The 27,254-nt window shown below is 49.0% G+C and overlaps 1 protein-coding gene across 1 annotated transcript in view; it reads right to left on the bottom strand.

The window, feature by feature from the left end:
- Gabbr2 (gamma-aminobutyric acid type B receptor subunit 2) overlaps positions 1-27,254 on the bottom strand; it is a 352,128-nt gene extending 324,874 nt beyond the window's left edge. The window contains exon 1 of the mRNA XM_015492500.2: positions 27,051-27,254. Coding sequence (XP_015347986.1) covers positions 27,051-27,197 — 147 coding nt within the window. The 5' untranslated portion in view covers positions 27,198-27,254. The remainder of the gene's footprint in view (positions 1-27,050) is intronic.

Below are 27,254 nucleotides of genomic sequence, written 5' to 3'. Positions count from 1 at the left end.
GATTAGTTAAGAACCTTGAGATCAGCCAGGATCAGCCAGGATCAGCCATGAGGGCCCACTGCCATCACAGGGTCCTTAGAAAAAGGATACAGGAGGTCAGAGTGGATCATGGAGATGTGAGGATGAAATCAACAAGTTTGATTGATACGAGGAAGGGACCATGAGGAAGCAATTCAGTGCTGCGTCCAGCACGGCTATTAATTCAGAAACCGGTGAGGGTTGATGGGAAATTGAGAAAAGACAAAAAGACATACATAGACAGCTGGGACCACTATTCTCTGATGGAGGAATAATGACCCAGAGCTAGCTCAGGACTTTTATTATATAGGTTTTATTATCAAAAGGTTATTTGTGTAGCCAGGTGCAGTGGTGCACACCTGTAATCCCAGCAGCTTGGGAGGCTGAGACAGGAGGATCTCAGAGTTCAAAGCCAGCCTCAGCAATGGCAAAATGCTAAACAACTCAGTGAGACCTTGAAGGTCGTGGTCACCTGTGAGACACTGTGGATATCTTATTATGCCCAGAGTTCTCTATTCCCAGGAGTTGGTGCCTGAGCTCAAGGTCCGGACTGATATAGCTCTGCACCTTTGCATGGAACTTCCTCAAGCCTGGTTATCACCATAGCAAGTGGGCGGTCTTGACCTGCACCTTTGCACAGGAAATTCCCAGTGCAAACGTTGCCACAAGGCAGTCAGAGATCATGATTCAAATCACTGCTCTCCACAATGCAGGTGGCCTCCAGAAGCTGGACAAAGTGAGGGATTTCTTTTCAGAGGCTCTGGAAGGAACCAGTCCTGCCTATATCTTGACTTTTACAAGACCCATTTTGGACTCCTGACCTCCAAAACTATAAGAAAATAAAAGTTTGTGCTTTTAAAGTCACTAAGTTTGTGACTATTTGTTATAGCAGCAATAGGAAACTAATATGGCATACCATTAAATTTAAGGTAGGCTCTTGGCCACCTAGTTAGAGATTAAATGTAACTCACCTCCCTTGCAGCTAGGTATGATGACATGAGTAATTTCTAAACATGAAATTGAATGGCAATGATAAAGACAACTTATGGTTCATCTTCTGCTTTAAGACAAGCTGCTTGCTCTTGACTTCTGCACTTTCTCTTCCCCCTCTTCCACTTCTGGGGGATAGTAACATAGAGGTGGCAGTGACCTTGTTGCAACTACATCAGTGAGGACCAACCTTACAACATGAGGGGGCAACAAGGGTTGAGGAACTTGGATCCCTACAGGACCTTGTGAAGCAGAGATGCCCCATCAGCCTGGACCAGCCAGCTTGTTCATTGAAAGAGAAATACATTTTTAACTTATTTAAGCTACTGTATTTTGGGTCTCTTTGCCATAGCAGCTCACCTATCACTCAAGCATACTGACTAAAGAAAATGCCAACAAATAAGCACAGCAATAGACGTTTCCACAATTCTAGGGTAGATATTAGGTCACAGAAGTGGGCAAGATGCCCTGGAAGCACATGGGATCCCTGTGACACAAGGGAAAGAATTCTACATTGGGACTGGGAACCTCATGGTCATTCAGTGAACAAGTGGGACCCCAGTCCCAAGCTCCCCTGCCTTATGAGCCTATAAAACAATAGGAATAGCACAAGATGAAACCATCTTTTCACAAGGCCAAGGAGACCATTGCACTATCTGACCCTGAGTGTGCTACCATGGCTAGAGTTCCACCATCTGTGGCTACTATTTTCAACTCAAGAAGATGGGCCTGGGGATGGGGATGTGGCTCAAGCGGTAGCGCGCTCGCCTGGCATGCATGCGGCCCGGGTTCAATCCTCAGCACCACATACAAACAAAGATGTTGTGTCCGCCGAAAACTAAAAAATAAATATTAAAAAAATTCTCTCTCTCTCTCTCTCTTTAAAAAAAAAAAAAAAAAGAAGATGGGCCTGGCTACTTGCATGTCTCCAGACCCAGGCTTCTGAGCAGAGGGAGATGCACGCTGGGCAGCCTTGACCCTAACAATAACTGGGTGGAAAGTGAACAGCCCTGGTCCTTGGTTTCTCACATATTCATCCCTTGAGAGCACCTGAGGCAGGTTTGCCACATCTCGTAGGTATTTTGTTCTGAATTTTTCAGAATTGTTTTCCTGGGTTTTGTGGTGGTTTCTGGCTACATTTTGTATCTTTTTATGATTTTTTCACTCTTAGCTAATTATGCCTGCTCTGCCTATACACACACCCCCCCCACACACACACACACACACCCTCTCTGGACACCCCCACACCACCACCACTCATGCCTGACTCTCCTTTTCTAGAACAGGTTGAGCATCCCTAATCCTAAAATGCAAAATCCCAAAAACCCAAAGTCAGGAGTGACAGTGAGGCCAAACCCACAGACTATCCCCAGGGGTGGCTGAGTCACTGATCCCTTTGCTTCCTGATGGTTCCATGTATGCAAACTTTGTTTTGTGCACAAAATCACTTAAAATATTGTATAAGATCACCTTCAGTCTATCTGTATGAGGTGTATATGAAAGAAACATACATGAACTTCATGTTCAGACTTAGGGCCCATTCCCAAGAGATCTCTTTACATGTAAGCAAATATTCCAAAATACAAAATCTGAAAGCCTTCTGGTCCCAGGCATGTCAGATAAGGGATGCTGAGCTGCCTGGCATGTTTTCCAGCTAGCAAGGTGAGATGCTGGATTTCCTTATGCATCCTTGGTCTACCTCTGGACTAGCACTAAAGCTCTCTGTGGACAGGATCTTGTTCAGCGAGGTATCCTCCTCTGCCCCAGCTACTTCCAACAGCACCTGGCACACAGTAGATGAGGAATATGTGTTAAATAAACAAAGAGTGCACAGAAATTACCATTACATGAAAATCGAGTCATGAAGATCTTTTTTTTTTTTTGGTCAACTCATCATTTTGGACCTAATTTTTGTCTCCATCACATTGTTTTCAGCTGAATTGCTTTAGAACAACTTGCTTTCTAACAAAACAACTCGTCCCAGCCTTGGAGGCACATCCAACCACTTCTCTGCTCCAACCCCTGGCACCCTCGCCACTTAATGCATTTAAAAGCAGCTCTAATTCTCCAAACAAACAAAACACATCCACTCCAGCTTCACCTTCACTGTGAGGTGCTCTGGCTGGAAAACCTGCTACCCAGGCGGCAGCTGGGGAAATCATGAGGTTGGTAATACCCAGCTCTGCAAGGCTGCAATTAGCACTTGACAAGCACTCTATGGCCCGCAATTTAAATGTCTATGGCAATGTCATTCCGTTCCTCATTGAGGCAACATGATATAGACCCATGGGGAAAACTGGATGAAATGCCTGGTCACATTTATGGCTTCCTAGTTGTTGCACACAGGGAGGTGAAGTTCCTAGTCATCCCACCTCCAAATTCCCCAGTGCTTTTTCTTCCATGTCTCCCCAAATTTCATGCCACGGACTGGATATGCAGCCACTGGCACCCATACTTGCAGACTGAGCAACCAACTTGGGGGAAGATGAGAATCCAGCTGTAGGTGGTTGTTGGTCAATCAGGTCTTCATATGTACAAGGTGCGACGTGAAGTTCACCTGCCTGCAGAGACAACTCTTTGAAATGCAAAACATCCACGGGAAAGGCTGAAAAAGGTATTTCATAAATCCAGCATTTCCTTCGGATTTAGAAGCAAAACCAAACCCTCTTAGCCAGTGAGACAGAGGACACCTCGAAGACCCAAAGGACAGCCAGCATCCCGAGCTGGTCCAACAGCCTGTCAAATTTAGGATACAGACAAGAGTGCTCATGCTCAGGACTTCTGCTCTGTCCTGTCCCCAACGTGGATGACAGACAATTGAAACCATAGAGACAAGATAAAAGTGCTGGAACAGAAGGGGCAGCAGTAACTGCTCTTAGGGAGCTGGGGCCTTCTGGGAAACTGAAGGGGTGAAGACCGCCCCCTCAAGCCCCGATTCTTGTGATCAAGTCAGGAAGATTTCAGACATTTCTTCAGAGTAAAAGAAATGAATTTATTGAAGGGATAGGAAAAAGGAAAGGGGACATTCTCAAGGCAGAGAGTGGGTTCTCTCAGAGAGGACAGGGACAACGTGACTCCCCTGCACTCCAGTTTATTGGGAATACCAGAGAAGTTTCCAGTGAGTCCCACCTCTTAACTTTGACAGGAGGGTGACATCAGACTTTACAGTCCCCACTGCCATGACAATTCTAGGTCACTTTGGCCCATGCTGACTAGTTATGGTCAATTCTAATCGGATTCTTAACCGTACATTCTTACAAATTTCATGCTTAGGAGGAATTATCCTCATCTCCCTGAGTTTCAGGATCTGGTCTATGAAAAGGATCACATAAATTTTCCCCTTCAGGGTAACTTAGATCTATGCACATTATTTGGGGCCTGCATTTCTCCTGCAAGTAACAGGTAGTTTGCTGTGAACCTGTTCACGGAGGCCACGCAAGCTGCAGGTAAGTTGCTTCTTGGAAAAGAAAGCATGTGGGGGTCCGTACAGTGGGCCCATTTTACAGAATTATTCTTCTAACCTCACATTCCCTCCATTCGCATCTCTCTGTCCCTTAACATTGCTACTTTGACTACCTGGGAAACCTAAGGTGCAAAGAGAATGCTCAATCAGATGTCTGGGTAGGGGTAGCAGTATTCACAAATCAAAGTTTTCTATATACCAGCAGTAATTAGCAGATACCTCTGGAGAAGAGGAGCCACCATAATAGTAAAAGAACATCATTTGCAATTCAGCAACACTGAGGAGCTAATTTAGGGAAATCACCCTTAGTAGGATGTATGTGAAGAGGGCTATCATGGATGCAGCTGCTCCTGAAATATTTGCTGAATATGTGATGGGGCTCAGGACACACTACCCCAAAATATGGAAGTGTGGCATTTGAGAAAACAGCAGGCCCAGGAAGGTCACTCTCCCCTCCCCTCCCCCTTCTTTGTGAAGCAAGTCACAAAACTGGGTAAGGTCACTCCTGACCTTCTCCTTTGAAGTAGGACCTAACACCCTAATTTCCAAGGCCCCCTGGACATTCAGAAGAAAAGAACAGCCTGTCTCTGAAGACATAGGGACACAAGAATCTAAACAAACAGACCTTGGTAAGCCCTCCTACCCATGCCCTAATTACCATTAAGCCACACTCTCTGTCCACATCAACTTCACAACTGTTCAACTCTTCATCAAACCTAAGCACAGAAATAACACATTCACCTATTTCTTTAGGTCCTCTTTTTTTTTTAACAGAGGCTCCTGTGTTATGTAAAAGTTATATTAAATAAATTCATATACTTTTCTATTATATAAAAGAGGTATTTTTTAAAAAATACCCTGCACCAGGTATGGTGGTGCACACCTGTGACCCCAGAAGCTTTGCAGGCTGAGGCAGGAGGATTACAAGTTAGAGGACAGCCTCAGCAACTTAGTGAGGCCTTAAGCAACTTAGGGAGACCCTGTTTCAAAATTTTAAAAAAGGGCTGGGGATGTAGTTCAGTGGTTAAGCACCCCTGGGTTCAATCCCCAGTACCAAAACAAAACCTGTTTCTGAATATGAGGATTCAATGCTGTAAAAGAGTTCATTATGCCAAAATCAACCTCTAAGTTCACCAAGTCCTAACCAAAATGCAAACTTCATTATTATCTTTAAAACTCAACAAAGCAATTCTTAAGTTCTAGCTTGAGGACAGTTAAGAAAATAATTGCAAAGAAGTCCCTTCATGAAGGGGATTTCCTTATCAGGTACTAAAGTTTGATATAAGCTCAGGTGACTGAATTAGGAGGCATGTCCATCCAGAAAGTTCCAGACATTCCTATGAAACTGAGCAGAAGGGTCAGAAACAGACCAACTACATGTCAGGTTGATATTGGAAAAACACCTTATTCCAGAAATGGTCTGGGACTTAGGATTAACTACTTGGAAAAGATAGATATCATTAGAAGTTTGCTTGACTTGAAAAAATTCTATATGTATTAAAGAGTTAAACATTAAAAAATGAAACCATTAATAGAACCAAATGAAAATCTAAGTGGGTTATTTATAAAGCCACAAGGTATCTGCAGGACTTTCTATGCATGAAGCCAGAAGCAGAAATCATAAAGATCTAAATCTAGCTATGTGAAATTTTAAGAACCAGTTATGTGGGGAAAATACATAAAATTAAAAGGCACGTGAAACACACACACACACACAAAAAAAAAAATCCACAATATACATGGAATGGGGACAGCATAAAGCAATTGTTCATAGCTGAAGAAGTTTCACAAATCAGTAGGAAAGAATTATGCATATTAATAAAAATAGGCAAGAGATAAGAGATACGCCAAGTCAATTTGCTAAAAGAGAGGGCTCATTGAATATCTAAATGCACTCACACTTTCTTTTTTTTTTTGCAATGCTGGAGGTGGAACCCAGGGCCTCTGGTAAGCTAGTTCTATCACTGAGCTATAGCCCTAAGTCCCAGCCTTTCTAATAAATTAAAAAGAAAAATGCAAAATAAGTTCATGGACTACCCAGTTGGCAGAGCTTTTAATTTTTTTTTTCTTTGTTTTTGTACCAGAGATTGAACTCAGGGGCACTTAATCACTGAGCCGCATCCCCAGCCCCTTTTTTGTATTTTATTTAGAGACAGGGTCTCACTGAGTTGCTTAGGGCCTTGCTAAATTCCTGAGGCTGGCTTTGAACTCACAATCCTCCTGCCTCAGCCTCAAGAGCCACTGGAATTACAGGCGTGAGCCATGACACCAGGCTTGATTATGGTTTTTGTCCAGTACTAGTTTCCAGTTAAGTACTTACTCTAGGGAAAGCCCCCTTCCATTGCTGGCCGCCCAGCTCGGCAGGCAGCCTGGGGCAGGATTCTAGCATGTTCCTGCAGGTGGCCTCCATGGACTTTGTCCCAGCTTGGAGGTCTTGGGCAAGTTAACTACAACCACCTAAGCCTTAATGTTTTATCTGTTAGGAAAGTTCAAGACGATGCGAATAAAGCCCATGGCTAGCTCTCCACAAACGGCAGCGATAACTACCCATTAAAATATTTAAATTTGTGTCCCTTTGGCCCAACAAATGTGATATTCTAAGAAACAAACTGTGGAGAAGCGAATATATATTTTTTCAAGCATTGAGTCACCAGAACACACAGGCACCACACCACCACCATTGCCACCCGCCACTAGAACCAACTCACATACTCAACACAGACAATCTCGAGTCCAGGGGAACGTTGGGAAGCCACTTAAACATATGGAGTAGAGACGAGAGGCCTAGAAAGCTCTTCATGATATAGGGTTAAAGGGGAAAACTACAATTTTTTTTAAAAAAATCATTCTACTACAATTTTTTTTTTTAATGGGGGAAAGCCGGGCAAGATGGCCCACACCTGTAATCCCTGAGACTCAGGAGACGGAGGCAGGAGGATCGCAAGCTTAAGGCCAACCTCAGCAATTTAGCAAGCCCCTAAGCAACTTACTGAGACTCCTTTTCAAAATAAAAAAATACAAAGGGGCTGGGAATGTGGCTCAGTGGTTAAGCGACCCTGGGTTCAATCCCCAGTACAAAAAAAAAAAAAGGAGGGGGGGGGGTGGCTGCAGGTAACAAACGCAGATAATCTGAATTTTGTTTTCCTAATGGTGTGATGATAACACCATATCAACAGTGATTATGTTAGATAGCGAGGTTATGAGTGATTTTAATTTTCTTTTTATTTGCATGCCCCAAATTTTCTCTAATGAACATAAACTACTTCTATAAGATAAAAACACGTTACTTTTTAATGCAAACTCTCCAAATATGGAAATACAAGTTTACCATTAGGATGTTTTCAAAAGATGCAAATGATCTTGGAGATATGCATTTCCCTCCCCAGCTGGGAGGGGCCCAACAGCAGAATGGACTCTGGTGGCCTGCTATGGGCCCGAGTCCCCAGGCAGAAACTGCACATAGTACTCAATGACACTGAAATTGGATACAGAGAAGAAAACAGGGTCTCTAAGAGAGAAGTGTCCCCATTGGAAGGTGGAAAGGGTAGCTGGTGGACAACTTGTGAGCCGGACCAAGGAGCCTGAAGGGCAGAAAGAACCAAAATGTATGAGTATGCTCAAGAACACGCCTGTAATCCCAGCAGCTGGGGAGGCTGACGCAAGAGGATCGCGAGTTCAAAGGAGCCTCAGTAAAGCGAGGCTGTAAGCAACTCAGTGAGGCCCTGTCTCTCAATAAAGTACAAAATAGAGCTGGGGAGGTGGCTTAGTGGTCAAGTGCCCCTGAGTTCAATCTCTGCCTGGTAGAAAAAAAAAAAGTCATAAATTACTTTGTAATTTCCAGTTCTCTACAAATGTTCAGAATTACAGCAAAGCAAGAACAAGACTTCACTAGAAAAAGGCTACTAACTTTGTGAAGCTAGGGACCAGTGTTAGACTGGACCATGCCATGCTGGCCCGACCACCCACTGACCACCCACCACTAGAGACCTGGATATAAGCGCACGCCTACACACCAGGCCAGACCCTCGACAGGAAGGAGCATCTTGCTCAATACTTCCCAATCTGGAGGCATTTCAACCCCTCGCTGCTCTAAGAACGCAGTTGGGGTATCGGCAGCAAACACCACTTTCTCTCTCCATCAGTCCACCTCTGAGGGCCTCCACGGTACCCACAGCTCCATGAGGTTCCTACCAATCTACCTGGGATAATGCAGCCCTCTGGATGGCGGGGAGGGACACACCCAAGGGGGGTCCTGGCAACCAGGATGAGCAGGCAACCAGAGGAGCACTTGTTGGTTCCAGAAGGCTAGAGCTCAAAGCATGGTGGAGATGAGAAAGGAGAGGCCAACTGAGGCCCGAGGTCAGTGTTGCCCTCGTTCTCTGAGAAAGAGAGAGTGGGTTTGGGACTAATAAAAGGCAAGGGCGAAATTTCTCGAGCGAGTTTCCATTGTCACGAAGACGGGTTCTGGTCCCAGTTCTGCGCTCCACTCAGAGGCTTCCCTGAGTCAAGTCTCTCTCCTTTGATGGGCCTTAATTTTCACATCAGAAAAAATGGTGATAATGATCAGATTATCTGTGGGAGGCAGGTGACGGGGGCCCCCCATCTCTTGAAGTCCCTCTGAGAGCCAGACACAAAGACAGTGGTGCATGATGGTCAGGGAGGTGAGCCTGGCACTGGACAGTCTGGGTTGGAATCCCAGCTTAGTTGCCAGCTACGTATCTGTAGGTAGGTCAAGAAACCCTCGCTGTGTGCCTCCGTTTTCTCATCTGGAAAATGGGAACACCAGGAATGCCTTCCCCATAAGGCCTTGGTGAGAAAAAGATGTTGGCCCTGCGATGCCGTGGTGCCAATCACAGGATGTGCTGTCGTTTTGCTTAGGCAAACTCCCGCCTGCTCCTGGTGCATGGTGACAGCCAGGATCCCCACTTCCCAGGTTTCTGGAGGATCTTGTTCAGCTCCAGACAAGAAGAGCTACACTGGAGGAAGCAAAGCTGCCCCCACAGTGTCAGGACCGCCCCCGAACATGGCTCTCCCAGGACCTGCTGGACCTGCTGTCTCCAAAGGAGTCCAAACAGTGGGTTTGCCGCACAGCACACGCTTCCTAACACTGTTAAGCGATTAAGGTTACAGACACCAAAGGAAGCCCTGGAAACTGGCTTCTCAGACACATCCAAGCCACACCAGAAATCCTCCCCAGCATGGACCTGTTTGCTCTGCTGGCCCTCGAATCTCTGCCGAGGTCCCAACTTTAACTTTCGCAGGATGGAAAACACCAACTGCTCATTTTCTCCCCTAAAAAAAATAAATTCTGACTTGAAAACAAGAACAGATGGCTCAGCCTTGACATTCCGTGCCCTATTTCTTCCCCAAACCGAAAAGAGACTTCCTTGGTCCCCAAATGGTCCCCACTGCCTCGTTTCTTCTGTGGTCATGTGATCCCTTCCCCTATGTCAGACAATGACCTCATGGGGGCCTGGCCCAAGTGCCTGACCCCAGAATCCCATCTCGGCTTTGGTCCAGAGCTCCCAGTGCCATCGCCCAAAAGAAGCCCCAGATCACCCTGAGAGGGCAGGTGGGGCCTTCCTTCCCCCTTTCAGAGGTAAGGAAACCAAGACCCCAAGAGCCCAGATTGTCTCCGCAGGGGCAGGACCAATCCCTCCAAGGCCCATGCCTAATTCTGGACACATCCTTCCTTCTCCCGCAGCTCCCCCAAAGCCATTATAACTCTCTTTCGCTAAACACCCAGAACTGAGTCTCTTTTGGTAAAAATCCAATTTAGTCTTTATACATCCACTTCTTTATCAGCGCTCGGGAGAAAGCCTCCGTATTGCTCTGCCCTGAGTCTCTTCCATCCAAGTGCATTTTAGGAGCGGCCCATCACTCTGCCCAGAGCAGAAGTAATCTGTGGCAGGCAGTAAAAGGGCTGGAACCTGGCAGGTCTCAAAAGGAAAGCCATTCGTCGTCCCAGCTGGGAAGCCAGAGCTCCGTCCTCTCCAGACGGGCTGATTAATCACCAGAATCCAAAATGACAGCGGCCCCGGCAGCTTGGCTGTCTCCAAACCCAGAATCTGCCCCACTGAGGGATAAAGGAGGGGCCCATCCTGTTCAGATATCCTGCCACATGCAAGTACAGACAGGTACTGGGGACAGTGTGTGGCTCCCCCGATGTCAAAAAGAGAAGCCTCCTTTGGAGTCAGCCTGCAGGACAGGGACAGGCAGGCCTGGGGAAGGGAGCACCAGCCCTCTGTCCCCAGACTGCACGACTGGGCCCTGCCAACCTGACTCCTCGATGCTGAGGCCCCACAAGTGAGCCCAGCCCAGCCCAGCCCACGGCGGCGCCCTGCTTCCCTGCATCGAGAAGGCCATCAAGAGCAATGTACAGCTGATTGCCTCTGCCACGTCCACCTACAGACCACACTCAGAGTACGCTTCCGAATCACTCCGGGCCCTCTCCAGACCCTGAGTCATTTTTCGATTTTTAAAATTAGAATGGTCTCCCAGCAGACTCACTCCCCAATCTAAGCCGTGTCAAACGAGGCTGGGTCCTATTCCCGGTCAATGTCCCCAGGCACCCGTGCTGTGCTTAGCTCCAGCTGGGGCTCTGGGGATACAAACTCTCCCCCTAGCCTCGTGGACACCCTGCGAGGCAAGCACCCCCCTGTGCAGATGGGAAAACAGGCTGGTTGAGTTAACAGGGCTTGTGAGTTACAGGGCTGGTAAATTACAGCCTTATCCAAGGCAACACCCCTAGGAAGCCACAGAGCCAGGGCTGAACTCCAAGTCCCCCAATCCACCTTCTCTCCCTGTGCCCTAGGCTTTGCAGTGTCCAGGGAGGTGACCTTGCCCAGCTCCCAGGTGACTTGAGGGTGTGTCTTCCAGCTTAGCCAGCAGGAAGCCTCTTTGCTGACGGGGAGTCTAGAAGCCAGGACCTTGAGGAGGCCCTGGGTGCCCGCTTATTGATTAAAAATACACTGTCACCATGTGCCGGCCAAATCTGAATGACACTGCTTTATCCCCTCAAAGTCTCCCCACACACACACACACACACACCCATCTTCTCTCACCAGCTCCCTCCTCCTCCAGGGCTCTTCCCACATCTACCTGCTGTCCTTCAAGGCCAGCTTAAAGGTCGCCTGCTGTGAGTCACCTCCCAGGTTTCTTCAGTGAGAGCAGTCCCCTCTCCTCTGTGTCCCTATGGCCCTGACATATGCTTACAGGTTATCCCCAGGTCTCCTCCTCTCCTTTGGCAAACATTCCTATGGCACTGACCAGGCATCTGGAGCGCTGGTGTCTCTAGAAACCTTTACGGACTGAATGTTCGTCACTAACCCAGGTGGTGGTACTATTGTCATCGCCCCAATGTATAGACAAGGACACTGGGCACAGGAAGAACCAGTGGCTTGCCCAGGACGATCACGGCTTGTATGTGATCTTACAAGGGTCACTTGCTGGTGGGTTGTCCATATTGTCCTGTGAATTCCCTAAGGTCAGAGGTCACATCCAAGTCACATTTGGATGCCCAGAGCCCAGCATGAGGCAGGTGTTCCATGCTTGTTCCTGCATGGAGCTCAACGTCCAGCAAAGTCACGCCCTCTGTGTGGACAGCTGAAGGTGGCCTACAGGAGACTGGCCCACCAAATTCCAGGTGCTCTGAGCACCTGCCTCCGCCATCTTTGGCAGTCCTTCCTGAGGAGCCTGGGCAAATGAAACAGGAATCCCTTTCTCACCCGTGAGTCTGACCGAGCGTACACACTTGGGCTCCTGTGACCATTCCTCGTTCCTTGTCTCTGAGGCGTGGCCACCAGGCCTTCATGAACAGCCATGATGGGTAACTTTCTGGGCCTGTCTGGATCCCCCAAGACACCTGACACCCATCTTCTCTCACCAGCTGAGTAGGACCATAGACCCATCTGGCCGGGCCACACTGTGACCAGCAGCTATGGGCAGTGCAAGGAACACTGGGCTGAGTCAGTAGATTGACCCCGATTGCTCACCCTGGGCTCATCACTCAGCAATAATTAAACAAATGGTGGCCGTGCTTGAACTTGCTATTGCTTCCAAATGCATCATTCACAACAACCTGGGAAGAGAAGACCACTCAGAAGAGCTGAATGAGAAGCCAACTGGACCTCACACTTTAGCACACTGGGCCTTGTTCCTTTGAATGTTCAAAGAAGAAACAAGGAAGCAGAACAGGCTTTGTCTCAGCCACACCTGGCCCCATGCCCAGGGAATCCCCCAGGAGGGGGGCCGTGCTGATGGGTCGGTGAGTCCTCTGAGCCAGGACCTATGGCAGGCCATGGTTCCCCTCTGTTCCACCCTGTTGCCTTGATAGCAATAGGGGTCTGGGGTTCCCCTGAAACCAAGGCAAGGCCCAGCCCTGAGACACAAGCCTCCTTCCTCTGGGCCGCCTACTCAGGGCGGGGCTGGCTCACAAACAGAAACTGGGAGCTGCGGATCCCAACACTGAGCACTTCCAGTTTACACTGATGCACACACACGGTCCCTGGTGGCCGTGCGGTGCCAGGCAGAGGCTCCACGTCAGGCCCCACCTCCGCCCAACCTTGCTCTCCACGCCCACACCCTGGCCACACTGTGAGCAGGATTCCTGCCCACAGGCCTCATTCAGGACAGTGCCACCTCACAGACACACCCTGACAACTTCAGATCCAGAGGGAGGGAGTCGAGTCTCATCCCTTTCCCTCCAGGGGACCCCGTGTTCTTGAGACAACTGCGGCCTGTTGCTTGGCAACCTCAAAGCTTCCCAATGGTAAGGAGAGGGGCTTCTGGAAAGTTATGGAATGTAGAACCAAACCAGAGCCCAGAGTCTTGCTCCAGTTACACCCTCCTCCCAGGACAAGGCCTGGCTTTGTATTTGTGTCACCAAAGAGTCACAGGTGACTCGCTCAGACTTGGAAAGCAGAGCCTACCTGCCATTCTCAGAGGCCTGTTCTGCAACGTTTTCCCAGAACAGAAGCACACCCCTCCTCACCGAGGAGCCCCCACAGCCCCTGCCCGATACCTGCAGGGCTTTGTTTGCTCAGTCCCCTGAACGAGTCAGCTCACCAGCTCTCAACCCATCCACACCGGGGCAGGAGGCTCAGGGGTAAGAACAAGCCCAGGGCCACCCACCCAAGCCCACCTGTCATATAAAGGGAACCAGTAAGGACCTGTCACATCACTCTCTCCACAAGGCTGGGATCAGGGCCTGCCAGGCCACAGCTCACAGAGAGTAGGAGTCCCCAGAGTAGAGCCACACTCATGGCCTAGAAACACGGCATCCCCAGGAGGGTGGCCAGCACTCTTCTGAGGACATGTAGTCAGCTGGAACAGGTGGCCCCAGACCTCTCAAGACAGGTTTGTCCTTGCCACACTGCCTGGCCCAGACCTTGCTCCAGGAGAGTCAAATCTCCTCCTGGAGAAAACAGAAATCATCAGCTCAGCCCACAGCCATGCCTGCTGTCCCCAGGCACTGGAGACCGGCTTGGTCAGGACACGTCACATCTCCAACTGACGTGCAGGCTCTACTCCAGCCACCTAACCTAGCAACCCCCATGGTGGACGGCTGAGCCCCCACTGCCAGCCTCGATCCCAAATCACTGCCTTGAGCAGACAGCCCTCGCTCCCTGCCACGCCCCAGGCTTCTGCCCCGGGACCCTCGTGTGATAGTCGGGATGTGTTCTTGGGTCTGACACCTGCCAGAGACGATGGCTGACACCCAAAGTCATCCAACAGCTGAGGGGAAGACACGTGAACTGCCTCTTCATCCAGATGCTTTGGTAAGACAGCCTGCTGGGGTCACCAAACCTCCATCCCTGCAGAAGCACTTCCAGAGGATTAAAAATCTAACACTGTGTCCTCCTTTATTAAGAGGTCAATGGCTCACTCATGTGGACAGCATCTCTGTCTTTTATAAAGTTGTTATTGGAAACAGGCAGTGGTCCTAGGAGAACAGCCCAGAGTTAATTACTCTTTGTGTGGAGTTTCAGGTACATCTTATATCTGTACCTTGTTATGGCTTTTTAAAGCCCTTTCATGTTAATCATTAACATTCTCTCTCTCTCTCTCTCTCTCATCTCTACAATACTTCCATGAAGAATCAGGGAGTGCATTATTATTCCCATTTTACAGATGATGAAACTAAGGTACAGAGTTCAGTGACTACTTCAAGGTCAGCCACTCAGAACATGACAGTCCAGTCATCCTCCGTGGGTCCAGAGCTCTGCCATTGAACCGCCCTGCCTCTGACCTCAAAGATTCGTCTCTGGGTCCTAAGGGGAAGTGTTTCTTCCTCCCAGGGGACACCAGACTATCTCTCACCTTCAAATCCAGGGCTCAGTCACAGCAAGCTGTTCCTCACAGATGCCTCGTGACACCCTCTCCCTCTGCTCCATTTGGAGACTCACTTGTGATTTTATCCAAAAGTGTGATATTTCACATTGTGTTTAGTGCCACTCAGGCAAAATGCACTTTTGGAGCACTTACAATGTGCCAGGTACCAAGTGAGGTACCCTGACGCAGAGGCCTGGGTCCACACAAATGTTCCTGAGCACTCCCCGCCTCAGTCCTGGTGCCAGGACCCAGCAGATACAAAACAGGTGACGTATCTGTCCTCATGGGCAGCCAAACTCCCAGGAAGGGAGCAAGGGACAAAGACCAGCAGTGACAAAACAAAGCTAAACAGACTTCACCTACCCCAGCCTACCTGCACAGTGGCACTTTTCATGCTGCATGGTAATGATCCCTGGGTGGCCTCCCCCACGTACCTTTGAGGACGCAGCTATTTCAGGCTCGTCTCTGCATGCCCCAGAACACGCCTGGGGCCTGGCCCAGTGCTTTGCAAGCATGACCCAAATGTATACAGAGGCGCCACCCTGCCCTGGAGAGGACCTAACGGGAGATGCGCAGACACCCAAACACCGTCGCCCGAGTCAACTGGACAGAAGGTGACAAGTGCTCAAAGGGACGTGTTCCCCAGGTGCATGGGGGGGCGGGGGACAGGGGTGGTGCAGAGGGAGGGTTTGTGGGATCCAGGAGTGTAGACAGGCACACTCAGGGTGAGCAGAGAGCGCAGAGTGGCAGCATGTGGCTGAGGGGTGGATGGGGAGATGGAAAGGGCGGGTGAGCGAGAGGGAGGGAAATTCATGAGGGAGAAAGAAGCATCAGCTCCTGACAGCTGTCCTTTGCTTTTAGGGGAGGAAGACAACCTAGGAAGAGGCTGGTTCACGCCACGCTGAAGCCTGAAGCCGTGGGCATCAAAGTCAGACCCTCCACATTCAAATCCTAGCTCGCCGCCTGGTCATTTGTAATGTTGAATAAGTCTCTTAACCTCCCCCCCTTTTATTTATTTATTTGTTTGTTTGTTTGTTTTTTTATTTTGTTCTGGGAGTCAAACCCAGAGGTGCCCTACCACTGAGCTACATCCTAGCCATTTTTATTTTTTATTTTGAGACAGAGTCTGAGGCTGAGGCTGGCCTCAAACTGGTGATCTTCCTGCCTCCTGCTCCCAAGTTGCTAGATTACAGGCATGCACCCTTGTGCCCAGCTAAACTTTCTCAGCATCATTTGTCAAATGTGGATGATAATAGTGCACTCATCAGATGACAGTGACGAATGAATGAATGCTGCGTAGCACCTGGGGACTGACACAGGTAAGCACCTGAGAAGGGTGAATCATCCTGTCCTGGTCTCTCTTCCTTTCATCTATTCACTTGCAACTCAATGTTCCCATTTTCTTCTTTGTTCATGACAATGAGGTTAAAATCTCTCCTAAGGCTTCCCCATGTTTCTCGATATCCCAGGGAGCACTGGGCCCCAGAGGACGCTCGAGTGACAGCTGCGTCGATCTCCCTTCCATCAAAGTCAAGGCTCTCCCTGAGCTGGGCTGCGTAGAGGCATTACCCTGGGCTCTGGTCATATGCCCCAGAGTGGGTGGCCAGGTCCCCGGCTCCCAGTTAAATTCCTGAAACAATTCTGGGCATTTTCAGAGAAGATCCGATGAAGGGGTAGTTCTAGAAACAAAGCTATTTGGATAATACAGTGATGATCATTCTAAGTGTGACAATGGCTTTCAAATCACTTCCCTCTGAACAAAGTCAAGTGGATCATGAGCAGAGTGTGAAAATATCATTTTCTTGGTGCCACCGCCTGACCCCACGCCACGAGAGCGGCAGTCATGCATCACTCCACAAAGTCCTTCTTTGGCTGGATTTTATCAGAACAGTGACTGATGAGGTCCTTGCCAGATGGCAGGAGAAGGGTCTGCTTCCGCCAGCGCCGTGGAACACAGGCACTGATGAAGACAGATGAGTCCATTTACTCCGTACTTTGGATCTACCACTAATTTTCTAGATGACAATGACACTTCCTCCTTCCAGCAACACAGACTATTCAAAAAGGCCAGAAAAGTAGAAAATTGGCAAAAAGTTTCCTCAATCCTTCCAAAAAGGTTCATGCCTTTCACCGACTCAAGAATTTTCATATTCCAACTCCAGGTCATTTATGCTCATCTTACACCTGCTTCTAATAGACATGGTTATCTGATTTGGGGTCACCAACAGGGAGAGCTTGCCCAGTTCCTGAGCCAGTGTTGATCATGAGAGGGGAAGAGCAGTAGCCTCTGGCCCAGGAACGAGGAGCCTGGAAGAAGTCTTGCTATTCAGGGGATTCCAGGGCACCTCTTTTCCCACTATGTCCAGAGCTGCTACTAGATGCCCTGGCTCTCCAAGGCTGATGACTTAGCTAGGACCAGAGCATGGACTGCAGCAGCTGGCACTCAATGTTCTCTGGAAGTGGAAGTAGAATATCAAAACCAGGTTCCTCAGATACTGCACAGAAGAAGAAATACGATCGGTCAACAAAAATAAGAAAAAAATGTTCACCATCTCTAGCAATTAGAGAAATGCAGATTAAAACTACACTGAGATTTCATCTCACTCCAGTCAGAATGGCAGTTATCAAGAGTACAAGTAACAATAAATGCTGGCAAGGATGTGAGGGGAAAAGGTACACTCATACATTGCTGGTGGGACCGCAAATTGGTACGACCACTCTGGAAAGCAGTGTGGAGATTCCTCAGAAAGACGTGGAATGGAACCACCATTTAACCCAGTTATCCCACTCCTAGGCATATACCCAAAGGACTTCAAATCAGCATACTACAGTGATGCAGCCACATCAATGTTTATAGCAGCTCAATTCATAATAGCCAAGCTATGGAACCAACCTAGAACCAGCCCTTTAACAGACGAATGGACAAAGAAAATGTGGTATATATACACAACAGAATATTACTCAGCCATAAAGAATGAAATTATGGTATTTGCCAGTAAATGGATAGAACTGGAGACTATCATGCTAAGTGACATAAGCTAGTCCCCCAAAAATGAAAGGTAGAATGTTCTCTCTGATATATGAATGCTGACTCACAATACGTGGCGGTGGAGGAGGGAGGAGGGGGGGTCACCAGATTGGACAGGGCGCAGTTGGGGGAATGGAGCGGGGTTGGTAATAGAATGAATTGGACATAACTTTCCTATGTTCATATATGAATACATGACCAGTGTAACCCCACATCATGTACAACCATGATGTATGAATGGGAAGTTATACTCCATGGGTGTATGATATCAAAATACATTTTACTGACGCATATAACTAAAAAGAACAAATTTTTTAAAAAAATTTTAGAAAGCTGGTTCCTATGTCTTCCGTTAATTAAAGCATCCCTCCAACATGCTGACCTCCTAAGGCCATGATACTTCTCAGCCACTGGAAGCATCTCTTTCCTAGGTTTTCTGGGCCTTGGAGGATGCTATGTGTTGGTCGGAGAAGAGTGACATCAGCTTGGCATGTCATCTTTCACTGGAACATCCAACAAGGACCCTTTCCTCTTTTCACTCCCCTAAAAGCATCAAATGATGAGAACGCTAAAGATCAACCCTAGAGAATGAATTAAGACCAAGCCCTTCCTTCATTTGTTAATCCACTCGGAACTGGAGAGCTGGGATCCAGGCTTTTAGATCTCTTTGTTTGTTCGATAAATATTTATCGAGCTCCTGCTCTGTGCCCAGCCCTGGGATGGAGCCTGGGAACAGCACAAAGCCAGACGCTGTCCGGCACCTGCCCTGTCCACGCTGACAGTGGAGCAGACACCTTCCACAGAGCTGCAGTCACCAGGGCAGTGAAGACTCCCCCCAGTCTCGGTGACGAACAGAGCTGCGGATCGCAGATGCCCACCCTCTCTGGGGCTCTGGCTGCTCCATTTTCAGCCCAGCACACCTGCTCATCCTGAGACAGCCAGGTACAGAGGGGAAGGCATTCCACCAGCCTCACGGGGCGTTGTTACATAACTGTGGAGAAGGAGGAGAAGAAAATAAAGTAGCAGATGCCATGCAGCTGCTCCCTGGGCCAACTGTGCCATTTAATTTTCTCACCTTCCTAAAACCAAAATAAATAACCAAAAAGTAAGAGATAAGGAGTCAACTATGCTTCACTTCCAAACCACCTGGCAGACGACCAGGCAGGTGCCTGGGGAGGGGGGGCCTTGCTGGCACCCTCTGTCAGTGCCTGTTATCGCTGGACCGTACCACGTGCAGCTGTGTCTGTCTGTCTGTCTGTCTGTCTTGATAACCTGTTAGACGGTGAGCTCTTCAGGGCAGGGTCTGCATCTCATCCATATCTAAGCCCAAGAAGCTTGCACAAGGCCTGGCAAAAGGTCCTGTTGGTCAGCATGTGGGCTACCAGGTCACCGCAGCAGAAACAGGCTGTCTGTGGCACACAACTAGGTCGGCCGCTCCATCTCCTTGGAAGAGAGAACCCACAGGGAGAGGTACAGCCGGCCAGCATGGCATGCCACTCAGGCCACAGTCGCCCAGTGCAGACTCTAGAGCCTGGCTCTTTGGGTCCAACATGGAACTCTTCCTCCTTGATCTGGCCACGACTTCTTGAGAGAGGCCCTTCAGTCGGCAATTCCTCCTACCCAGTTCTCATTCCAGCCCCCTCTCCTTCTCAGGTATCCCAACAGTATCATGAGCTAGGTGTTTTCCACCTGTTCCTTCATCTTTCACAGGTATGACCCCTAAGGCCTCTTACACTTATAAATCTATCTTGATATCTTCTTCCTGAAATGACAAATGTCCATGGCATCCATATACTCCTCTATATTTCCCAGGCTCCTTTGAAACTACTTTGGCCAGTCACTATTTCTAGTCAATGAAATATGAGCAGAAAAAAATGTGCTACTTCTAAGTAAAGGTGGTTATAAATTTAATGTGCCTTCCCCCACAGATTTCTCTCTAGCCACACCTCCTTGAAGCCCAAAGATGGAAGGGTCACAACACAAAAACAGCCTGAATCCCTATCCTAACACTTGAAGGAGACCCAACAGGAGGACCTCTGACACATCCAGGACTTTGTGAGAGCAGAATATAAATCTTACTGTGTTAAGCAGCAGAGATTTCAGTATTCATTTGTAATGTAGCATAGCCTAGCCCATCCTGACTAACAGAAGACATAGAGCCTATGTACCTATTTGTTCAGCAAATCTATTTGCATCACCCTCTTATACTCCCAGCTATTCATTTCTTATGTCTCTGTATGCAGAAGTTCTTATTTCTCTGTGCCCATTCATCGGAAGTCCAAACCCATGAAGAAGGCCCCTTTAAAGAAAAATTCAGACTGCTAAAACTCTAGCCCAATGCCAAGGACGAAACAGGCCCTTAGTCTGTTAATTCCACCCACCACCTCCTCTCCAAAGACTCTTAAAAGACATCTGGAGACAGTGGGTGTGTCCGTGGGTGCCTGACTAGGTTGGAGGAATTATGGGGGACGAGCATGGCCAAGCCATTGTCCTCACTTTGGGGTGCTCAGGGGTTGTGGCCAGTGGGAACACATAGGGGGCAGCAACAGGTTGGCAGCCTGCTGCATCCTGATCTCTGGAGTCATTTGCACCCTGATATGAGGGAAGATGGAGGCCCTGGGGCTGTGGGCCAGGCGCAATGTCCTACGAGGTCATTGTCCGACTCAGAAAGCAGACCTGGCTGTTCCTTTAGGGTTCAGGTTAGCAACGCATTTCAGCCTTGGCAGGCCTGGGGAATCCGCCTGGCCTCACAGAGTTACAGCCCAGGGGGTGGACAAGAGACCAACAGGGCCGTGACAGGAGGCAGAACAAGAGCCAGGCTGGGAGGTGCCCACCGATGAAGACCTCAGTGTTTGTGTCCCATTTCCAATACCCCTGCTCAGCAACTCAGAGTATGACAAGATGGCAGATAAGGCTGCTTCTAGCTCATTGTGCGGAGCTTCTGCACCGTTCCACTCAATCCTGATAAGAGCCCTGGGAGGTCAGCCTGATTGTCCTCACCCTGTACAAAAATAATAATAATGCTAGCAAAGAGCAGCAAATATTTACCAACACTCCTGACGGCCCAAGCGTTGATTGGTTTGCTCCCCTCACTTGTTCCTCTTACACCTGAGGAGGCCATTAGTATAGTGGCTCCATTTTATGGAGAAATGAGGCAAATTGACTTGCTCAAGGTCACCAAGAAGGCAAGGAGCACCCTATGGGATACCAATCCTGCTCTCCTGACCCTGAGACCAAGACTTAGTCCACAGGTGCTAGGTGAGCACCCGGCGGAGCGCCAGGGGGAGGAAGTTCGCCAGCCACTTCCTGCACGGAGGCTCTCTCTTGGCTCCTTAGAGTGCAGCCATCACCATTCAGTGATGCACCCCTCTCGGCCCATGTCCCCTCTGTCACTCCTCCTGCCCTGTCAGGTCTCAGCGTTGCCCATTCTGCACGGTACCCCACTCCGCCTCTCCATGTCCCTCCAGACCCCATCGTCTGTGCCTTCAGCTATGTCACTCCGTAGCTAGCTGGCTCCTGGGTCTCCAGGCTCCTTCTGTCCCTAGTCCACCACCAGCTCCTATCAGCCGACACCCAGCACACTCACCCTGCAGACCCTCCTGTGGCTCCTCTGGCCCCATCTTCCTGAAGCAGCCTTCAGGGCCATCCACACCCAGCACCAACCCACTTCCCCCTGCAGGCCCTGCACTCAGGGGAAACCAGGTCAAACACACCTCACACATCGCTGCCTCCATCCTTGGATCATGGGGACCCTTCCTAGACTCAACCTCCCCTCCGCGGGGCCTGTGCCTGTCTGCATCTTTACCTTCACCCTTCCAGGCCCACCATGACTCCCCCTCCCCCAGGAGCCACTCTTGACCCAGACATGGTCTCTTTCTAAACAGCCCTGGCATCTGTCCTCTCACTGTCCAATGTAGCATTTCCCCAGGGCCTGCCTGTGGGTGTCTGGTCGACCCACCTGGCACCACATCCCTTTCCTTTGAGGAATCACCTCTTTTCCACTCTGTATTCATGTGGTGGGATGGAGCTGACCTCACCTCCCCGGGCCTTCATGATACGCTGCCCAATGCCCCAGACCTGGCGCATGGACACCATGTGCCTGACTTGGGCGTGAGCACGTGACCCAGCGCAAGCCAACAAGATGTGAGTCTGGGACTTCTGCTGAAATCATTGGGAAAGAAACAACTCTTCTTACTGGAGTTTCTAAACTGGGAGTGTGCAGACCTGCAGCTGTGAGAGGCCATCTGTGCCACCACATGGGGACAGCCTGCCCCGGAGTGAAGCTGACAGGAAATCAGAGCCAAGATGCAGAGGGGGGGATATTTTTAAAGATCTCATTAGAGCCTCTGGATTCAGCCATGCCTGAACACAGCACACTGCAGTTTTGTTCAGTGATATGAACAAGCAAAAGTTGGGTTTCCACAACAGGAGTCCTAAGCACTGCACTTACCAGGTACCAGGGCCAGGTACCGTGCTGGGCAGTCAGAATGCTACCACCACAAAGATGTGGGCCTGATCCTAAAAGAGTTCATGCTCCATCTTTACATTTTTAATAAATATTGTATGGAGATGTAGTTTCCATACTATAACATTCTACCATTTACAGTGTACAACTCCATGGTTTTTAGTATATTCACAGAATTATGCAACCATTCTACTATCATTTTCTATCCGGCATGGAAAACAAAGACTTCATTCTTGCCCCGTGTGTGGACTGTACCTTCCTGCAGCACCAGTAACTCCACAGGTGCTCAGCGGAGTGGTACTCAGCCTCCTGAGGAGGCTCAGCCTGGTGAGTAATAGGTATCTGGCAAAGCCACTCATGGAAAAAAAACTCTGCTCATCCATCACTGGGTTTTCAAGGGATCTTCTAACTGGATCCTGTGTTAGGGTGCTGCTCCTGGGAGCTGCACATCTGGGCTGTGCACCTTTGGTTCCCTGGACTTTCCTTTAGTTTATTGCAGAATGCTTTAAAACAGCAACAAGTGGGAAAACATAAATCCATCAAGAGTGGAATGATTCAAGACTTAAGTGCCCATACAATAGAATTGTACCCAGCCACTAAGAATCATCTTGACAAGGACTTGAGGACAAAGGGAGATACCCATTATATTTTGTTAATTGAATGAAACAAGATCTTAAAATTCACATAGTATAATATCTCAAGTACATAACATAGTAAATTTGGGCCACTAGAAGGAAATAATGTTACTTATTAAGGCATAATTATTTTTGAGTAAGTGAATTACGGGAAATTTTTTCTTTATGCTTTTCTACTATTTCAACTTTTCTAAAATGAACATTAATTCAATCAGAACCACCAACACTATTTTTGTAAAGAGAGAGAGAGAGAGAGAAGAGAGAGAGAGAGAGAGAGAGAGAGAGAGAGAGAGAGAGAATTTTTTTAATATTTATTTGTCAGTTTTTGGCGGACACAACCTCTTTATTTTTATGTTATGTGGTGCTGAGGATCGAACCCAGCGCCCCACTCATGCCAGGCGAGTGTGTTACCGCTTGAGCCACATCCCCAGCCCTAACCAACACTACTTTTTAAATTCATTCCTTGATCATAGGTTCATTTTATTAATGTGACTACTAAAGAATGAAAAACAACCTCATGGAGAATGTCTTTGAATCTCTTAAAATATTGTCCCTCAGATTCTTTTAACCAAACTCAAGTGATATTTTTTGACAAAAATTTTTTTAAAAGACATTATCCCTTGGGCTAGGGATGTGGCTCAAGCAGTAGCGCGCTCGCCTGGCATGCGTGCGGCCCGGATTTGATCCTCAGCACCACATACAAAGATGTTGTGTCTGCCGAAAACTAAAATATAAACATTAAAAAATTCTCTCTCTCTCTCTAAAAAAAAAAAAAAAGACATCATCCCCCAGATTCTTATAATCAAACATGTTAGTAATGTAATCCACCAAATTTTCCTTTTTACCTTGACTGGTAGGAAACTCAGAGCAAAAATTTAATAATCAAAATGCAATAACCAGGCTGGGGATATAGCTCAGTTGGTAGAGTGCTTGCCTTGCATGCACAAGGCCCTGGGTTCAATTTCCATCAACACACACACACACACACACACACACACATACATAAAATGCCAATAACCATTTTAGTCTTGGTTTGGTAACTTCCGTGCTGTTACCTAGTTCCTGATGTTTCCTTTCATCTATATTTTCAGTGTCTTGCTTGTTTTTAGATATGCAAATCCTCCTTGGAATACATAAGCAAGCATTTGCTGAAGTGATCTGATGTTACACCAGAGAAGCAGAGGTTCTGACAGGTGATCTGTTGTGATGTTTCATTTTGACAAGCCCAGGGCATTGAGTGGGACCTTGAAAGTTCTATCGTTTTTCTAATTACACTAGAGGGTCACCCTGGATAACTACATACGGGAGGCTCCTATATAGAGATAGGCTCTCCCCAGTGACCAGATTAATCCATTCCTTCTAAATGTCATCTTACAGGCCATATGGACCAAGGTCCATCCTGGCTGCCCATTGTCACCGGCCAGTGACTGACAGCAAATATCCGCAAAGCCAGTTGAAATACAGTCATCACATTCAACCTCTGCTTGAGTCTTCAGACAATAAGTGGCACAGCCAGCAAGCAATTAGGTGGCACTCATAGTCCAGAATCACAGCTCCCCCACACTCACCAAAGGCCCCAAGCACCCTTCGGATGGCCCTGGATTTGCTGCATATTACCCAGACTAATCTTTCCTTCACCCTGGCTCAGAGGAGGAAAAAAAAAATACCTCTACTTTAAAGATGAAGTCACAAAAAAATTAATTATATCACATGGGCACACTCCTAAAATGTGATGCTTGGTGGCTGAAAATAATATATTTGATTGTCAGCTAGAATTATTTTTTTTCTAGCGATAACTTCACTGACTCTCCACAACATTTCAAAAACAAGCAAAAAAAAAAAAAAAAAAAGCACTCTTAATAGTTGAGTTGTGACCATGTTATCACAGCGAAAGCCACACACAGCTCACTTGTGAACACACACTAAATGGAAATGAAGGAAAGGAGGCAGAACCATTCACCCAGTGTGCCAGCAGAGCACGGGGAGCTGAACCTGCCAACTCAGGTATCTTCCTGTGAGCCTCACATCACTGTCCTACAAGTATATATAATATCCTCACTCTTTTAGATGTGGACATCTAGGCAAAAGCAATTAGGTACCTCATTCAAGGTCGGGTGTGGGGTAGTAACCAATTTCTCAGGGTCCAACCTACTCCAAAGCCCTGGGTCTGGTCCATTTCAAATGGCTAGAGACTTCCCACACACACACTGTTTGCAGGAGACTGAAAATTATCTTCTGTCCTCTCCCCCACTGTTTCCTAAACATTCCCAGGAACTGAAGAGCCTCTGACTGCCTTTGGCCCCTCTCAGAAAGTGACCAAGACACACTTGAAGAATAAAATATGAAACTAAGCACCCAGGCCTTGGCTGCCACAAACAGGCTAACAGGAAATCTCTTTCATGGAAGTTTCTAAAGGGAAGAAATTGATAGTGAACACATCATGCCACTGACAATCATTGGTGACATGCAAGCAGGACTGCCCTGTCTACATATGTTTTTGTCTCCACTGAACCTAGTCTCCAGTGGTGTCCCTTCTAGAAGAATAAGTATGGAAACAGTGCCAGGACATGCCTCTGTGCGATTGCGTTTGTGTGTGCTGGACAAGTACCCCCAGAGAACTTGAAGTGCTCAGGCAAAGATGAGAATGACAGGAATGTCATTCGGAAATGATTTCACACCCGGTTAGCCCTGTACAGCAACCCAGCTTGTATCCTCCGGGACCAGAGGACGCTTCGCCTGCAGCAGCCTGCGCGCATCGCTGCCAACTGCCACTAGTTCCTTCACCTTTTATTTACCGCGCAGAATAGACTGGTTCATCAGTGAAGCGCGGAAGGTGGGGAATAAGAAACAGTGTAGATTCTGCTCTTTCCCCGGGGAAACAAAAAAGAGCTAGGTAGAGAAAGAAGGGAAGCCCAGGTTGCACCACCAGCGTGGTAGCGCCATCCTCCTCCCAAAGTGGCTGCATCTGGGCTCCAGCAGAAGCACCGAGGGGAGCTCTGGAAAGCAGGGTCAAGCCCAGCGCCTCGGCGGTGCTTGGAGCATTGGAAGAGGCACCAACCCAGAGCACCGCACAGGAAATCACTGCCCCCTTCAGGCCGCATCTCAGACGCCGCGGCCGGAGCGTAGAGGCTCCCTCAGTCCGGAAAAACTCGCAAACCCGACCTTGGAGTGCAGGTGACCGCTTCTCCAGAACCCCTCCGCGCGCCCTAGCCCCCGGTGGGCGGTGAAGGTCGGCGCTGGGGCTTCAGACAGAACTCAGGCCGAGGGCGTAGGGAGGGGTCTTGGGATGGAAAGCTCCGGCTCCGCTCAGAGGAGGCCAGGAGGAGAACAAGCCCGCTGCTGCGCTTTAAGTCCGTGCTCGGGCTATTAGAACCCTTCAAGTCTGCACCCGAGAAAGAAGCTGCGCCTGCAGCCGCCTAGTCCACACACCACTACACGTCCGGGGAGAGACCTGCCACAACACTCTAGGAGCAACTAACCCGAGGGGGTTCTCCTCATTAAACCGCCCGGGCCACTGGTAGCGCCGGACACATCCAGGCAACAGCGCTGCAGAGCCGGCGGCCCCACACCTGCGGACGCCGTGCGGCTCCGTGCTGCTGGCGCGCGCCACACGCCCAGCTCTGCCGTGCGCTCGGGTCCCAAGATCCCGCAGCCCCACGGACCTCAAAGCGCCTCTTAGATTTCCTGAGGGAGGGGGACGGTAAGCAGGCCCACGGCCCCTCCAGCCCCGGCTGGCCCAGTTTGCAGTCAATGCGCCTGTTCCTCTCACCCGTCCCCCATACCCCCACGAGTGGCATCTGGACAGGGGCAACCACTGCAGGCCTTTGGGGATCCACCTTCTCCACCGCCTCTCTGTTCAAAGGAGACACTAGTCTTGTGTTGCCCCCCTCCAACACACTATCTCCAGAGCTGGAGGATGCTCGGCAAATCTGGGTACCAGTTGTGCTAGCCAAACCCAGCGGGACCCAGGGTGATCACTGAGCACCAGCCCGTGGTGTCCTCGGCAGGCGCGGGCGGGTCAGTCAAGGCTCTGGCCAAGGGCTGGAGCTTGCCTCTGTCCAACACTCCCACTCCCCGCCGTCTCTGGAGCCCCGACGGCACCAGATGCTGGACACTCACCTCGGTGTCGTAGAGCCGCAGGTCAAGGAAGTAGGGGCGCAGGAGTGACTCGTTGCGGATCTGCTCGATGGCCAGTTCCACGGCGGGGAGCACGCCGCGCCCGATGCTGCCCTTGGCCACCTCCTTGGTGAGCGGCATGAGGCCCATGATGGAGAGCGGCGGGCTGCTGGGCGGCGGCCGGGGGGCACCCCGCGCCCAGCCCCA

The sequence above is a fragment of the Marmota marmota genome, unplaced genomic scaffold (assembly GCF_001458135.2).
Source record: "Marmota marmota marmota unplaced genomic scaffold, marMar, whole genome shotgun sequence".
NCBI lineage: Eukaryota > Metazoa > Chordata > Mammalia > Rodentia > Sciuridae > Marmota > Marmota marmota.
This window is presented reverse-complemented; position numbering and strand designations above follow the sequence as displayed.